Source organism: Haliotis rufescens, unplaced genomic scaffold (assembly GCF_023055435.1).
Source record: "Haliotis rufescens isolate VD_foot unplaced genomic scaffold, xgHalRufe1.0.p SCAF_6, whole genome shotgun sequence".
In the NCBI taxonomy this organism is placed as follows: Eukaryota; Metazoa; Mollusca; class Gastropoda; order Lepetellida; family Haliotidae; genus Haliotis; species Haliotis rufescens.
Genome location: NW_025964334.1, coordinates 39,933,448 through 39,950,460, shown reverse-complemented (window position 1 = coordinate 39,950,460; position 17,013 = coordinate 39,933,448). Strand labels below are relative to the sequence as shown.

The 17,013-nt window shown below is 38.5% G+C and overlaps 1 protein-coding gene across 1 annotated transcript in view; it reads left to right on the top strand.

The window, feature by feature from the left end:
- Positions 1-119: 119 nt before the first annotated feature.
- LOC124123826 (zinc finger CCCH domain-containing protein 11A-like) overlaps positions 120-17,013 on the top strand; it is a 28,746-nt gene continuing 11,852 nt past the window's right edge. Inside the window, exons 1-9 of the mRNA XM_046487008.2 lie at positions 120-138; positions 4,778-4,844; positions 5,172-5,291; positions 5,791-5,914; positions 11,649-11,795; positions 11,969-12,151; positions 12,411-12,476; positions 13,428-13,490; positions 16,178-16,258. Coding sequence (XP_046342964.2) covers positions 4,791-4,844; positions 5,172-5,291; positions 5,791-5,914; positions 11,649-11,795; positions 11,969-12,151; positions 12,411-12,476; positions 13,428-13,490; positions 16,178-16,258 — 838 coding nt within the window. The 5' untranslated portion in view covers positions 120-138; positions 4,778-4,790. The remainder of the gene's footprint in view (positions 139-4,777; positions 4,845-5,171; positions 5,292-5,790; positions 5,915-11,648; positions 11,796-11,968; positions 12,152-12,410; positions 12,477-13,427; positions 13,491-16,177; positions 16,259-17,013) is intronic.

The window sequence follows — 17,013 nt, the reverse complement described above, 5'->3', positions numbered from 1 at the left end:
GAAATAATAATATCAACCTCTAATAACGTTGATGGTATGATTTTTGTATTTTTCATAACTCTTATTTTAAGTTTATTTTAATAGTATTAACTCCGTAAAGAAATGACGTCATTTCACAAGACGCCATTTACAGGAGAGGTAAACAAGGGCTCACAAGACTTCATATATTTATAAATACATGTGCCATCTTTCGTCTGTCACTGTAAGCGGTACTTTTATATTGAAGTCATAACTACGTAATCGTGTTGAAAGAGTGTAACGTTTTGTCAAATAGTTATCTTTTGAAAAAAGAGATCTAGGGTAGCTTTGTCGAATAATCACCAAAAACGTCACTGGATGAGGATGAGTGAATATGGATGGCATAGTTTTGTTCGAGCTTAGTTATGTAATCCGGGAAAAGAGGTGTGACATTTAAAAAAAAATATACCGGATACTGATAGCTTTCAACAAGCAGGTAATGTTGAAACTTCAGCAAATAATAAGCAGCAAAGGGTCATTTGATATTGTACAAACAGCTTTGTCAATGAATGATAAATGAAAAGTAGTAAATTAAGTAACCCCATAACTTCAGATAGGTTTCATATTTTTTTACAAGTAACACAACAGTATTACACAGCACCTTTTTGTTCAATTAGATCCTGGTAATCACCATTAAAATTAAATCACTGTTACATGTTCCTTTTGTAAAATATTGTATTATTCGCTATGGTTTCCAAAGATACAGCTGTGATGATGATGGTGAAAAGTAATCATGGTGACTTTGATTCACTCTATGTGTTGAGATTGTCATGCCATAACCCACAGCCTCAAAACATAAGAAATGAAACGTGTATTTTTTCTGTCAATATACACTACCATGTGCCAATTAAATAATCACTTGACAGAAATTTTTATCTTCCTTTGAATCCAATTCAGAGCTTGGACATTCTCTCATACCACATTTGTCATCTTTACTCACAGAAGTCAGATTGTTTGTTCTTCCCAGATAGTTGATAGTTAATTGATTCTAACTTTCTGAAAGGGAATAATGTTTAGATAGGCAAGTTATTAATGACGTGAACAGGATAAAATGTGCTCTGGGAGTAAACACAGTGCAGTGAAGAACCAAATATGGTATTGAAACCATGGCTGTACATGTAAATTAATTACTTTAATGATATATTAAATTTAATGACACTGTTATCATGGTTATGAATTAAGGGTTACATTTTCTGGATGGAACGTATGAAAAACATTGTTTAAGAGGAGTTCTGTGAGTATTCGGTTAGGTGTGGGAAATAGATGGTCAGGGTCACACCAGCCTGATCAGCAGCTGTGCCATGTGAAGCGTGACACATTTCCAGGATCAAGACCAGAGGATATGTTATGGTCCTTTTTCTTAAAGCAACTGTGCTGTAAGGAAAGGACCAGTGAGTCCATTTATCATTTTCAAGGTAAGAATAAAATTATTTCTTTTCCTGACAGTGACACAGCATGTTGCATTTTCCTTCTTTTCCTCGATCATTTAACACAGAACCAAAACGTGCTTTTTCTTCTGTTGGCCTTTGTTACCAATCAGTTATCTCTCCTCGCTCCCTCACTTTCCTTTCCATTGCACAGCGATATACACATGCGCTTGCTTTTGGCAATGATATCATTTTTTGTTGTGCTTATTATGTGTTCAGGCAAACAAGACATCTGAGATAACTTTCTAGGAGGTTCTTACATTATGTTATGTGGGAATGTTTCATCTCACATTATGTAATCATGGCAGTGATAGAATTTTTTCCTTGTGCAAACATTTTCTGTCCACATATCCTGTTGAGAATTCATATTAGACGTGAAAAAAAAACAACAACCCAAAATCTGGGCCTCAAAGAAAACCTGATGGACCATTGCTGATAATATACCTGAAATTGATAAAATTGTATGAAATGGTCGCAAGCTCCGACGTTCATACAGTTTGGCCCTCACTCTATGAAGGTTCATACTCCAATGAACTCACACAAAGTGAAGGTCAATTCTTCAATAATCATATGCAACCATCGATGTCGGATTAACGGGACTTGACTGTATACATAAGCCTAGGATAACAGGAAATACAACTGAAATTGTAAATCACCATTTCATACAATTTCATACAATTTTATCAATTTCAAACATTGTATGAACATCATCGCAAGCTCCGACGTTCATACAGTTTGGCCCTCACTCTATGAAGGTTCATACTCCAATGAACTCACACAAAGTGAAAGTCAATTCTTATAATTTTTTATCACAATTTCTTACCTCAAAGGATGTAGGTCAAGATCTAAACACAATTTTATTTAGTACGTGTGACTTCATGTTTACACTGACAGCCATACAACAACCAGCTATATCGCGGAGTAAAATAGTTCCTCAAAGAGAGAGGTGACATGGGCGTATGGATGCACAACTTGCCTCTTCAGAAACATCTTACGCAGCGCATGTGTTCAAATCATATCCTCATTAGATGAGAAAGGTCTGTAAAGAACTACCTCAGTAAGTCAGTCACAATGACAGCGCGTCGTAATACATTTACATCAAGTACAAGACGTCAAAATGGCCAACACGATAAACGTGACGGGAGAGATTTCCGAAGTTGTTAATGAACCTTTTGCAGTTACATGTGTTAGTCATCATTGATCAACTGGCCGATCATTGAAAGGTGAATAAAGATGCGTCAAACAGACACTAAGGTAACTTCATAGATTGCTGGAGACGGTCAATGTCAGCCTAGGCACGGATCGAGTCGATACTACGATAGTTTAGATGTGCATATCTTCGTTTATTCATTAGGATGGGCCGTAACGAGGATATTCGTGAACAATCATGCAGTCATGCTCTCTGACATTTCTCAATGTATACTGAAACGTTGAGACCAAGAATAAAGGTTCAAAATGATCAGAAAGAACAATTATGCATGTTTAAGTGCTAGGGAATTCCCAGGGGTTTCCCCAGGAATGTGGAAGTAGTCCGTCAGTGTTTACGTCATTTCAAGAACACGGCTTAGTGAAAAACATATGAACGTCAAATTGAGTCGTTCATACACTTATGAACGTCAATGTTGTGGTCATGTGACCGACGGGGCGGTCGGGTAGCCTAGTGGTTAAAGTGTTCGCCCGTCACGCCGAAGACCCGGGTTTGATTCCCGACATGGGTACAATGTGTGAAGCTTATTTCTGGTGTCGTGATATTGCTGGAATAATGCTAAAAGCGGTGTAAAATCAAACTCACTCACTCACTCACTCATGTGACCGACCTCTCGTCCAATGGAAAAGACGCATATCGTGTAAACGTCAAATTAAAAAATTATGTCGGATTAACAAGTATGTCGGATAAACGAAATTTAGTAGTATCAACATTTGTGATCGAAAATCGGATAACTACACGATAGATAAGGATTCAAACACATAATAAAAAATATAAAATAAATATTCATATTGTTATGTTACATTGTTGGCAGAATATGTTTTCTTATCAAGCAACCTCTAAAGTTTAACACAAAACAACTGTTAAGGACTGTATGACCGATTCAAAATACTTTAAAAAGCATAGTCTGGAATGGAAGTCGCACCTTTGAAACTGATACCCAAAGTTTAAGAAAGCTGCTCCAGCCATGTTTTGGGAAAACCTCCATGTATAGACAATCCTGCCACTAGCTGGAGTTGAGGGAGACCAGGGAGAATAAGGATATGACAGGTAATACAGGATTAGTGTAGGGAATGCTTGCTGAGCATAGTGTAAACCTCTGTGGGATAAGCTTTGCAATGTGTTGTGTCAGGATAAAAATTATTTTACGTGAATTTGGATGAAAATTTGTGTAGTTTCCCAGACACAAGTCTCAGGCCAGCCTGTCAGTTCCCTGTTAGGTATCAAGTTACATGCTGACGAGAATGAGAATGCAGTGAGGCAGCAAGGACAAATACTGCTAACTCTGATTGGTAACCAAGGACATTGGGTGGCCCGAGTGTAGAAGAGGCACATTTTGAGTTCTTTGTTATATGTTTTGAAGAGATGGAGGAAATTGCAGTATCATGAATATGTTGTGTCAGGATAAGTATGCTTATATCATGAATAAGTTTATGTTATATACCATACATACCATGCATAATTAATGTTAAGATTAATGTTAACATGGTTAAAAACAAATTAATGTTTATTCATCATTATGGTCATCATGGTCATGGTATGTTGATTTAAATATGTTAAGTTTTCACATAATGTTAGATGTAGCAGCTCTAGTAAATGAATAACCATGATAAATTATAATGTGATCATGGTAATTGCAAAACTTGTAATTAGTTTCTTTTGTCCTTGTTGACAATGATGAACTTTTTATTGCCCAAGTGTAGTTATTATTTTCCTTCCAATTTCAGATTGCTGGCCATCTTCTGATATGGATATGGATTTGTGATACACATTAGAATACTTCCAAATTTTGGAATTAACCTTCTCGACTTCTTGAGACTTCTGTTGTGCTGAACAACTACTTAGATAAAATGACAAGACAAACATGTGTTTTGTTTGATGAGACTACTTTGTGCTTGAATAGTCTGGTGCATCTGACATTTGGATTACAGACAGTCCTGATAATCTAGGTCATGTCGAGGTCAGGGTTGGACTGAGACTGAACTATCACCAAATGTTCACACTGAAGCTTGCCAACATCAAGTGGAGAAGGATCAATGTTTGGTTTTGATTTAAAAAAAAATTAAAAAGGGATTCCGAAAAAAAATATGTTTAAAAAGAATGTGTAATAAGGTTATTTCTTCAGGATCAAAGACAGGATGGCACAAACTGGAGATGATTGCTACTTCTTCTACTACTCTGCATGTACAAAGGTAATAAAAAACATGATAAGTCAACATGCTAGTTGCTTTTTCATCACTGATCATACATGTAGTTTATTTACCATTATGCATAGGGTTGAGTACTGCAAGGATAAGAACATGGTAATATCATGATAATATTGGTAAATGATGTGATCAGTAGTGACTCGTGTACTGCTGTAGGAACTCAGGGTTCATAATAGTGACTGCAACCTGGCAACATGAATACAGATATTACGTACAATAGTGTCTGAACATCTGACTTCAGTTGACTTGTTTCCAGTCTCAGGGCTTATGGAGAGTTGTTAGCAGTTATGATGATTATGATGTGTTTTTCAGGGAGTTAGTTGCCCATTCCGCCATGTGGAGGCTGCTCTAGGATGTGAGGTGATGTGCACCCACTGGCAGGCAGGGAACTGTATAAGGCCGGGATGCAAGTTCAGACATATGGAAATCAAGGTGTGATGCAATGCTTTCTTTGTTTTGTTTCATCTTCTTCTTAACAGGTTAACATGGTTAATATCAGAGGCACATAAGAAATAATAAGTAAAGTAATGATCATCAATGCCCATTAAGTGATTGACATGATTAACCTGGTAACAGTAGAAATAAGTCCCAGCAACTGTTTGATTGGATTAATATCAGTAAGGTAAGGTTGATTAAGGTCAGCTTAAGGTAGGGATTCTCCTGTTAACCTCACAAAAGCCATTTTCTTTGTATATACTAGTAATTACACTGGGGGGAGGGTGTGTGTGTTCAGTGGGGAGTTGCATTCATATTGAGTCACATTTTTGGCTGGGGGCCAGCAGTCGCATTCATCCTGTTCATTTGGAGATACATTCATTTCAAGATTTAGAGTATTTAAGAAATATGTGGGGTGACGTCGGAACTCTTGATAGCTTAAGATGAAAACTTACCACTAACTAAATGGTATATTGTTCGTTGGGTTTCGTTTCAGGTTGACAGAAGCAACATACCATGCTACTGGGAGTCTCAGCCCACAGGATGTACCAAGGCACATTGTGCTTTCAAACATTTCAAGACTAAGGATCTGGACACAGTACTTTCTACATGTTCAACAGGTAATACTGTAAGATGCTTTACGTCTTTCTTAGACCCATTTTTATTTTAACATATACTGGTCCAGTGCTCCATAACCTCAGTGCAAATGATAGCCCAGATATCACAAATATAGTGACATGGGTCAATAACCCCAGCAGTCAGTCATGCATTCCCTCATTTTGTCAAGCGTATTAATATCATGATTATGTTCCCTGAATACTTCCTTGAGAGGCATTTAAAAGTTGGAGTACTACGTAAGGATAAGATTTATGGATGAACAACTTCTTCATTACAATTAGGAGCGACGTTTCAGTGTAGGTTCTAACAAGGTCACTTGTTTGATAACGATGTTAGAACCTACACCGAAATGTCGCTCCAAATTGTAATATAGAAGTGGTTCATCCATAAATCTTATCCTTACTTCCCTGAATACCTTCATTAAATTAGACAACAAATATTTTGAAAAGACAGTTGAGTGGTATACACAGAGTATATTAGCCAGGGTTCGAAATTAACGCTCGCCCGTTAGCCCGTGGCTAGAGTATTTCCTACAGGGCTAAGAACATCCGCAGAACGCTAGCCCGGGTGGCTAACTAACCTTAAAGCAGTGTTGGCTGAAGAGCGCGTTTTTGCGTCTTGGACGCACAAAAATAAGTTTGAACGCACCTGCGTAACATGTGTGGGTCTCATGGACGCAGTGACTGGGGCTATATTAATTTCATATCGAATTGACACTGTTATCGTAAATCAAAGACGTACGTCTTTGCGTAAAGGTATTTGTTGCCAAACAAGACAGCGAAGCATGTTGATTAACACTTCCGTTTGCTAAACCAAACCAGTTTCATTATTCTCTCCCTTTTTATGACAAATACCCAAACCGGTTTCTTGACCTATATCTATTGTCGGTTTTGCATGTATTAATTTTCGGTATGGTCCGTAGCTTTGCTTCAGCCAATCAGGTGCCACATATTAAGCAAGTCGGATATAGTCATAATTAATTTAGCTTGCTGATTGGTCGAAAATATCCTGACCTTGTGTCAAACTAAAAATAGCCAGGCACATCAAGGGTATACTTCAGAACGTGGTAACAGTGACCCGCGAAATCGAGCGACCGTGTAGGATGATACGCTATGTTATTGCGGTAGTTAAATTATAATGGATCGTAGTGGGGCACGCTTACAAACTTATTAAATATGTGATTCACAAAATGTTTGTTGTTCATTGGATTGAGTGATGCTGATTTTCTTTACCGAGTTCGGTAAACAAAGTACCTGTCATTGGTGAATCTTACCGCAGTAAGTAAGGCTGTGTGGATTATATGGTATATCACTTCCTGTTTTGAATTTTGCATACGACCGAGGTTTGGTCAAGGAACTTCGTTTGAACAAATGGGTTCTTTTTCTAATCAATTTTGAATGGAGGAAGGGGTAATTCCACTTCAGAAACATCCCAGGAACTATCATAAAAAAAGTTAACGTGTGTACAAGTAGCAGTGACATACCTCAACGAGTCCTGTATTCGATCATGCGATGAAATATATCGTTCTTAGATTTGCATACGTAAACAGTCGACAACTTGTGTGGATTACGAGATTTATCAATACCGCGATACTGTATATGATAAAGAATGAATGCGAACACTTGAATGTACAATGATGTAAGCATTGTTTTTATTTAGCGGACTCTGAATATTTAGTTATTCTACAACAGACTTATCAAGCTGATAATAATTCAATCTCTTGTGAGTTATATTAAGAATTGCAAAACACATTTTGCCAGGACCGTTATTGGTGTAACTGACATGTTTAAACATTTATAGCACCTGAAACATGTTGACTAGATTTGTCAAGGAAATGCTGGATCCTGAACATACTCTTACTAAAAAAACGTTCGATATGCCACTTATATTTTATGACTCATTGATCATTGTCACAGTTATAACATGAACTCAATACTCAGTACAGTAGCATCAGAACAGCCATTGAACTTAACTGAGTCCATAACTTCAAATCATTGGTAGATCTTGGTAAAAACATTCACAAATGTCTGTCACAATGACCCCTTACCAATGGCTGACCCGTGAACTGCCTTTTCATATACGAAGTTATATATTAACATGGATAATTTTGTGTTATAATATTTATTAATATCAAATGTCCCTTTTAAGAAATTGTTTGTCCCTTAATGTAAACCTCTTGTTCATCTTATTTTGTTTGTACGAGTTCAGTACCTGTCTCAAAAACCTCATGAACTCACAAGAAGTTGAACTTTATTAAACTTAATAGTTATGAAGACATCATTTTCAGACTTTGTTATCTGTTGGGTAGTCTGGGCTAACTGATCTTCTTCAGGGCTAGTAAAGTTCAGCTGCAGTTAGCCCTGTGGACTGGATCACTTTTTCAGGTAATTTCTAACCCTGTTAGCAATCATGATTATGATATTTGTTGCTCATATTTTAAGCCCGAAGAAACTATACATTTTTTTAAACTTATCCTATCTCACACTATGCATGTTCGATCTTAGTGTTGAAACAATCCTAGAACAAAGTTTCCAGGTTAATAAAATACCTCACTTCAACACATCCCATTCACCACTACCCCAACATAGCTTATCCCGCTGCAATCCTGTGCAACCCTACCCCACGCCCGACATTTGCTGCACCCGCATTCTCTTTCTCATGGCGGAAATGTGAGAATGTTCTAGAACACAGAATATATTTTTTTTGTGAGATTAGTCGTATCTGTCTGTGTATTTACAACAGCTACACACATTCCACTTGTGTTATGGAGCCGATATGCTCATGTTACTGAGAATGCAAGCGTGTTCCTTCTGACACCCACACAGTTTGTTGAGACTGCTGTGGATTGTGTACTCTCACCGACCGTCGTCTGCTCTGCCGCCATCTTAATGAGACAGGTTTTAAAGTTTATCTGCGAAAGTGCCAAGGCTTCATTGAACATTGGCCCACCCACTTCCAAGGAACCTAAGCAGACAGTTATCACCGATATCAGGGCGCCAACTTTTGCCGTTCTATGTTGCTACGTACAATGTTTCTACTTCCCTCTGTGCATTGGAGTCTCCCTGTCGACTTTCACAGGAAGACCAGTATGTCAACACATTCTCCTGACTACCTGGGCTCATCGTACAAATTCATCTAACTTTACTGACTGTAACTTCCCGACTTTAGTCCAAGCAATGTCCGCCGATCCCGAGCCGACCATCTTTCACCGGGACAGAGTCAGTATTCGCCTACCAGACTCTTACCGTGCCAAGGTTGCACACGCTTTCCACGTGACGGCTCCTATCGAGCTACCTGCTCTTTCACAGCCTTCCTCGTCGGGGCCCTCTGCAAGACATGCTAATGTCTTGGATGTCCGCAAGATTCTAGAGGTCTATATCAGCAAGACTAAGGATATCTGTAACAGTCTATCTCTCGTTGGATAGTGTCCACTATTTGTATGGCCTATACACACAAAGGGAGAGACCCCCCTAAGGGGCTGAAGGCTCATTCGGTTAGAGCAGTGGCTACGTCCAAAGCGTACGCCGCGGCTCTGCACATTGAGGAGATCTGCTCAGCGGCTATTTGGAGCCGGCCAATCACGTTCATCAAACATTACCAACTCGATAAACACTCTAAGGAGCGTGCTCGGTTCGGTCAAGCAGTACTCCGCACTGGACAGAGCTCTACGTCTCTAGCCGATTGAGCCTTCGTGATCGTAAAGTTCTCTGTCATATTGATTAGTTTGGCTCAACGACGCCTTTTTTTTTATACGAAACTGGCGATCTATGACGTCATCTCTTAACGATCTGCACTCATTTCCAAAAGCACTCGTTCGATACTAAGGGGACCATCTAGCCTGACTAAGGGATTCTCTATAGATTTCGAAGTCCCCGTAAAATTCACTCTTATACGGTGAAGAAAAGGGGGGGGGGGGTGTATTTGAGTTTTCAATATTTACTAAGGGATAATAACCCGCGGAGGGTGTATAATTATCACCTTTGGTTACGACCACGCCCTGTCTTCAGCCCCCGCCTCTCAACGGTGGAGCTATACGATGAGGTTGGTTTTTAAAAATAACGCAACTCTCTTATTAAAACGATGTGTTTATTTACCCTTGTTGCAGACGGATGCCTCTACCTAAGTTATCTTTGGGAGTCTGTCTTTATGCAATAAGTGTCCCAAGGAGGATTTAATCAGAAAGAGAATTTTACAAACTTGTAGAGGTTATGAATTCTCTGATGAAATCCTCCTTGGGGCACGGCCACCCCCCGTCCCACATACCGTCTGCAAGAGGACATATGGAAAGTGATTTGGGTGTGAGTTGCTCCCCTTGGCGTGTGGCACCAAATAGGGTGAGGCCCTGTTTGGGTGGCCGTACATCATACACAAAAAACGTTGTTTTTTTAGTGTGGTAATATTTTATTAGGAACGAAATAGTGACAACATGTCATGTAGATTTTCTGCAGCCTGGAAAATGCAATAAGTGCCCCAAGGAGGATTTCATCAGAGAATTCATAACCTCTACAGGATTGTAAACATTTTGCGCCTACACCAGCCAAGTCGCATGTCCTATACAGAAACACCACTTGGCTCTTTTACAGACAGTTCACAGTGAACTGTCCATTGTGTGGAGCTGGTACCTAGCCTCTGGCATATTACAGGATTCGAGGTTTATTCGCAGGGTGACTTGAATATCACGGGTCAAGATTTCTGACTATATACACCGGAATCAACTAACCTAATGCGAGCAGTGCAGGGTCATTGTACCAGGTTGGTTTGCATGCTTTCTTGTACGTAATGGCTAAGGGCATTGTTTTGACACATCATCCCTCTACTAGAGGGTGATACGATGACAAGTAGCGACTATTTCTAACCTTTTTATGATAAGGTAAAGGATCAAGATCACACATCACTTCAGTTCCTAGCTGAATACCTCCTACACTTCCGTATCAAGTGACACTTGAAGCATAGCACCATTACAATGTAGTTGGTATCGTTTTTCCAGTGTTGGGCCATCCGGGAAATCATGAAATGACGAAAGCCTTGGAACTACAGGCCCTACTTCAGGCTTGAGGATCAGAATGCCAATTTTGAGTGTAGTACTTTGAGGTTTGCGCAGGCCAACCTTCAAGCCCCTCACCACATCCTCATTTTATGACCTCACCAAGAAAACTATATTTCTTGGCATTAGCCACTGCAGCATGGGTGAGAGAATTACATGCAATCAACATTACCCGGGTCCGTTTTTAGCATGGTACATCTCGGGTTGTACTGGGATTTTATAGCAAAAAATCAACTACTAGGCCAACCTAATCGTTCCTTCACTATCCCATCAATTTCTACGTTTGTGGGAGTTGATACAGGTGCATTAAGTAATGCAGGATAAGTAAAATATTTAGTAAATTCTAAATATTTTTTACATTTGTATACTTATCCTGCATTACTACGTCTAATTACCCACCCGTCGCAGACTTGCTACCGCACTTTGGCTTCAGAAACCTCAAAAGACCTTTTTAAGCTTGGGGGACAGGCAGTGATGTGAGGAAGGTGACTTGTCATCAAGATCACATGACAGCGGCGATGGTCCATGCAGAAAGTAAAAGTTGAAAATGGAAACATCTTTTTTTCACCCAAGACCATCGCTGAGTGCTGTCTTTGTTGTTGTAAGGTAAGCAGTGAATGCATTAAGGAGTAATACAGGATAAGAATACAAATGTCAAAAATATTTAGATTTTACTAATTTCTGCATTACAGACATAGCTGCACCTAGGGAAAGCAAGACAGTGTCGTTACATACTGGCCTCCCTGATACTGAAGTGGGGACACTACGGACCACTGCATCTCAGCAGAACAGAGCTAGTCCTAAGATTGAACCAGTTGTTGTCAACCCATTTGAAGATGGTGAGATTAGCAATAGTATTGGTATCTTTTGCCTTTTGGAATCCTTTTCGCCAGGTAGTTTTGACCAATATAGCTTTTGATGGTGGATTGCTTATTTGTTCTACTTAACAATGTTTTAATTGGTTTGAAAACAAAATGATGTTTGTGTTTGATCAAATGCTGTTCATCTTCAGATTCTGATGTGGAGAGCACTTCTGGGTCTCCTCAGAAGAAGGCTCTTCTGCTGAAGAAAAATGTTGTTAGAGTATCAGCCCCAGTAACGAGCAAGGCCTCTGTGAAGGTGACATGCAAACCAGTTGCTGCTTCGGTACTGATGACAAAACCAACAGGGTTGAAGAGGAAGATTAAATTGATTGGTGAGGACGTAACAAATGTCAACTGGAGTGGTGTTACAAACAGAGTAATTTCACATTTTGTGAAATCAGCTGGAATGAATTTCAAATGGTTCTTTGACATCTTTAAGAACATTTTCATGCTGCAATGCCCATTCACTTGACCATGGTGTTTGTTTTGAAATGTAAACATGAATGTCCACTCAGATAATGTTCTTTAATATCACAAATTTGATTTCTTGTGAAACTATATTTTGACAGATGCTGTTTTTTATATCCACAGAGAAAGATGTTACTCCTGATGATAGTGATGGACAAAACGATACAAGGCATTCAGTCTCCGACAGTGGTAACTAGTTTTGTTGTCATCATTAATTGCAGTTGGCTCAAGTAACCCAATGATCTCATGCACCACAGTTTGTTGTATAGAGTTATATGTCTCAAGCTCCTTCCCAGCATGTGATACCTTTGTACCACTCTCGGTAATATCGCTACCACCAGTGTGGGCAGCCATTACAAGAATCTAACCCCAAATATAGTAACGTTTATACTTTTGTTTATGTCTTTGGGAATGCTATCATTGTTCATTTTGAAAAGGTTTATGACTGACCATATTACCCAGATGAATTTAACTTTTTGTTTGCTTGATCAGACTGGTTTGAGATTGCCCCCTTACCATGCTTACATTCTAACTTTACATGATGATTGAAATGAAATAGAAATTTAAATTGACAAAGAAAGAAAATAATTAAGCAAGGGTAAGAGTATTCGGCGTCACGGCAGTCATCACTTGTTTGTAAACATAACGGTCAGTCGGTTGCGAGTTCAACTCCAAGCATGGTTGTAGCCACCTATCACTGTGGAGAGTTTTGACTGGTGGCAGCGATAGTAAAAGGATTGGTCAGATGATCTGTAATGCGATGTCCTCAGATCTTTGTCTAGCCGTAGTGAGAACTTAATACTATTTATTGAGATTGATTTGAATCTGTGACACAACGTCTGATATTATGTTTATTTCGAAACAGTCCACAATCCACTTGTGTCAGGGTTTTATGTGATTGTCAGATTAGCAACAGTTTCCAAAATTAACTTTGAGTAGTTATGAAATTGATGAATATGTTCAAGGAGTACCTGTATGCATAATTTCAAATAGGCTTCTCATAGATATCAGGCACATGTTTTAATAACTTTCTTTATGCTGCTAAAAGCAATGTTTAACAAACTGAACTGACTCCTACTCAGTTGCTATGTTATTACAGCTGGGATCAGCCTACAGCTTTAATATTGGGTTTCGTTGCAGATCTGTTGAAAGAGTCGGCTGTTTCCAGGAGAAATGTCATCATTGATGGGGATTCAGATTCAGGTGACCACTGGTAACACTTCATCTGGTAGAAGTGTGCTTACAACGATTGAGTTTCAGCAACATTATTTGGCTGTTAATTCATGCGTATGACAATCATTAGTATCTATATGTAGTGTAGATATAGTCAAGTGAGCTGATGTTGTGACAATGTAAATTGTGTGGTTGACTGTCAGGTTGTCTGTCTGTCTTTAACTTAGGAATTTTCCTCTGAAACTGAAAGGTCTGTGAAGCTGAACCTTTGCATGAATGACCCCAGGTATTGCATCTTTATTAAGTAAAAAGTGCTCACAAAATTCTGATCTCATTGTAAATATGGCCTCTCTGGCAACAATATTGACATTATCTTTCCACATTACTCAGCCATTCCCGTGTGCATTTTTATGAAATTTGATATGCTCTAAGTATGTAGAAAACATGAGCAATAACATATACTAGTATTTTTATCGCCAACAAAGTTGACAGGATATGAAATGGGTTCCGTGCGCGCGCGCGTGCGTGTGTGCGTGCCAAAATCGTTTCCGGTGCATAACTCAAAAACCATTGAATACTTTCTTACAAAACTTTGCATGTCTACTAGGCACATACTGAACTGGTGCCTTTTGCTATTAAGGAATTTTTTAATTTTATTTTTTACGTTTCCATTGCAACAAGTTGGACTTATGTTCTATAGGGTAGAGTTTGTTTCCGGAGCATAACTCAAAACCCATTCAATACTTTCCAACAAAAACTTTGCATGTTTACCAGACACATACTGGACTGGTGCCTCTTGCTATTTAGGAATTTTTAAAATTTTTATTTTTCACGTTTCCATGGCAATAAGTTGGACTTATATTCTACAGGGGTGGTGTTCGTTTCCAGAGTGTAACTCAAAAACCGTTAAATACTTTCTTACAAAACTTTGCATGTCTACCAGGCACATACTGAACTGGTGCCTTTTGATATATAGCATATAGAAACTTTTATTGTTTATGTTTCCATGACAATAAGTTGGATTTAAGTTTTAATATAGGATTGGTTTACTTAAGTAGTATAAGAAATAAACTGTTAAATATTTCCTTGCCAAACATCGCATGTCTATATATAAAGTGCATACTGAACTAGTGCCATTTGATATTAAGGAGTTTTAGAAATGTTTATTTTAGAATTTCCATTGCAGCTATTTTGACATGGGCTAAGAGAAATGTTGGGTCAGTTACCTGGTTTGGGACCATAACGTGTTAAAATGGGCGGGGGATATAGATGACTTTGTCAACTATACGCTTGTTGTCAATGTTATGAAGTTTGGCATTCATTTCACCTTCACAACTTAATACCAAAGTGAACATGCAGTCATAATAAAATCAAAATCCAAGTAGGTGCAAACTTGGAAAAGCATAGTTTAGACTACAACCACGTTCCATGAAACTATCTGCATATATTGGGAAGCAATGGCAAAATGTTGGTTTTTGCGTGTTGTTGCCATGGACAGGAAACTTGAAATGGAACAGAATTAGGTTACCGTATTCGACGTAATAAGCGCCCCGCTCTAATAAGCGCCCACGGCGATATTTGCTAATATATTGGCAGGTGAACAATCACAATTAGCACCCCTTCCGATTGATCAATGTACACAAGACTTATTTATTCACGTGTAATACGCAATTGTGTGTTATATGCACCCTTAATTATGGGCAATTAAATTCTGGAAACATATATCTGTCGTATATAAACATTTCAGGCTGTCAGCATAAACCACAAAATTTATCCTTTAACGTCTTATAAGAGCCCCCTATTTCTAATTTTGAGAGCGCCCCGCTTATTGCGTCGAATACGGTATGTAATATTTGGAGCATCTTCCTGAGGCAAGGGAGTTAACTGACTATAAAAGTCCAGTTTCCTCTCTTGCCAAACTGGCTGAGATTTTGATCTGTATGGTTTTGATCTTGGTGCTCAAGTAATTTCATGCACTTTGCAAGTAGAGGCCCATTATGTTACAATACAGATCTTCATTACAGATCAGACTTGGTGCCGCCATCCAGCACTTTTTGATAAAGGAGAAATAGTTTGAAAGAAAAGTTTAAGCATGACAATTGTGTCAACTGATGGCAGGCCAATGTTTTGCCAATTTGACAAGTGTGTCAGTTAGCCCTTAGCCTGTCAAAGCCAATGCATCCATTTGTATGAGTAAGGGACCTACCTTCTTAAAACAGGACGGATTTGTCACAGACTATGTAACAAGAATTACATCACCCTGTGACACTGATATTTGCACCTTTACCATCTTATTAATATCTCCTCTGAGTCATCTTCACTAATTTGGCATGCATGTTCCCAATTATGAAGACATCTTATTTTGTGCCGAACCCTGTGATTATAGTTTAACTTTTCTTTTTTAATATAAATATTCAAAAAAAAATTTTTTCCAAATGTTACAGATTAATGTTCTTAAGAACCACTGGACACAGAGAGCTTAAACATTGTGTGAAGGGTAATGACTAAGAAGATACGAGATATCATAAACAATGTTTCAAGACTATGTCTTTTGTTTCTTTTCCTTAGAATCTATGGCACCAATTTTCTTTATCTCACTCTAGATGTCACATGGCACGTCATGGAATTACTTTTTCATAATGCAGGGGAGCTACAGTCTTTTGGCTCAGGTTTTGTACCGCAAGACATCCATTTCAGTGATATGTCATCTTTTTCAGGGAAGACTTTTCATGACATGCTGAAGAAGAGCAGGAGTTCCTCGAATGTGACAGTTAAGAGGTCCCCAGAGAAAAAGCCAGGTATGTATTATAAGACAATCTTCTAATCTTTCTAACTGTGACAATGTTGTGATGTAAACATTCATATGAACAAAGCATGTTGTCAGTTTAGCTGTCACACCTTCAGTAAGGGATAAATGGTGTGATGGGTTTCTTATGCAGTTTTCAGTGTAGAGCTAGGTTACCTGAAGATTTAACTGCAGCGTGAGGTTTTCAAATCTTAAAGTTAGCTACCATGACTAAATAAAACGTGAATTCTTTGATGTTAACAAATATATTGAGTGAAGAGCAATGGGTTGAGTCCAATGTTTTGAGTGGGATGTCAATCAGAATTTACAGAATCACAGACAACAGCTTTTATGACAATATGGCGCTTAACCGTAATACTTCACTCGAACTTATGACCGACAATGAAAACATGTGGCATGGCAACTTTGTAAGCTAACATGAGGTGGGCACCCTAAAGAAAACTCAGCAAGTCTTGCAAAGATTTTGTTCCAAACCGCACGTCACTATTATGATGTCATATCGCTCATTGTGACGCAAAAGATATGACGTCACAGTCGGATATAGTAAAGCGCCAAATAGCAATCTCTCTGTTCTTCCCCAAACTGGAGTTACATTTTCTTTGAAGATTTCTTTTGTGTTTTCTGCACAAAATGTATTGCCACACACCGTTTGAATATTGTAGTAACCGCAACTATGCATTTAGTAGGCTATAATTGTACATATAATTATGTATATATGCCTACCGTCAATAACTGTAAAAGAAATAC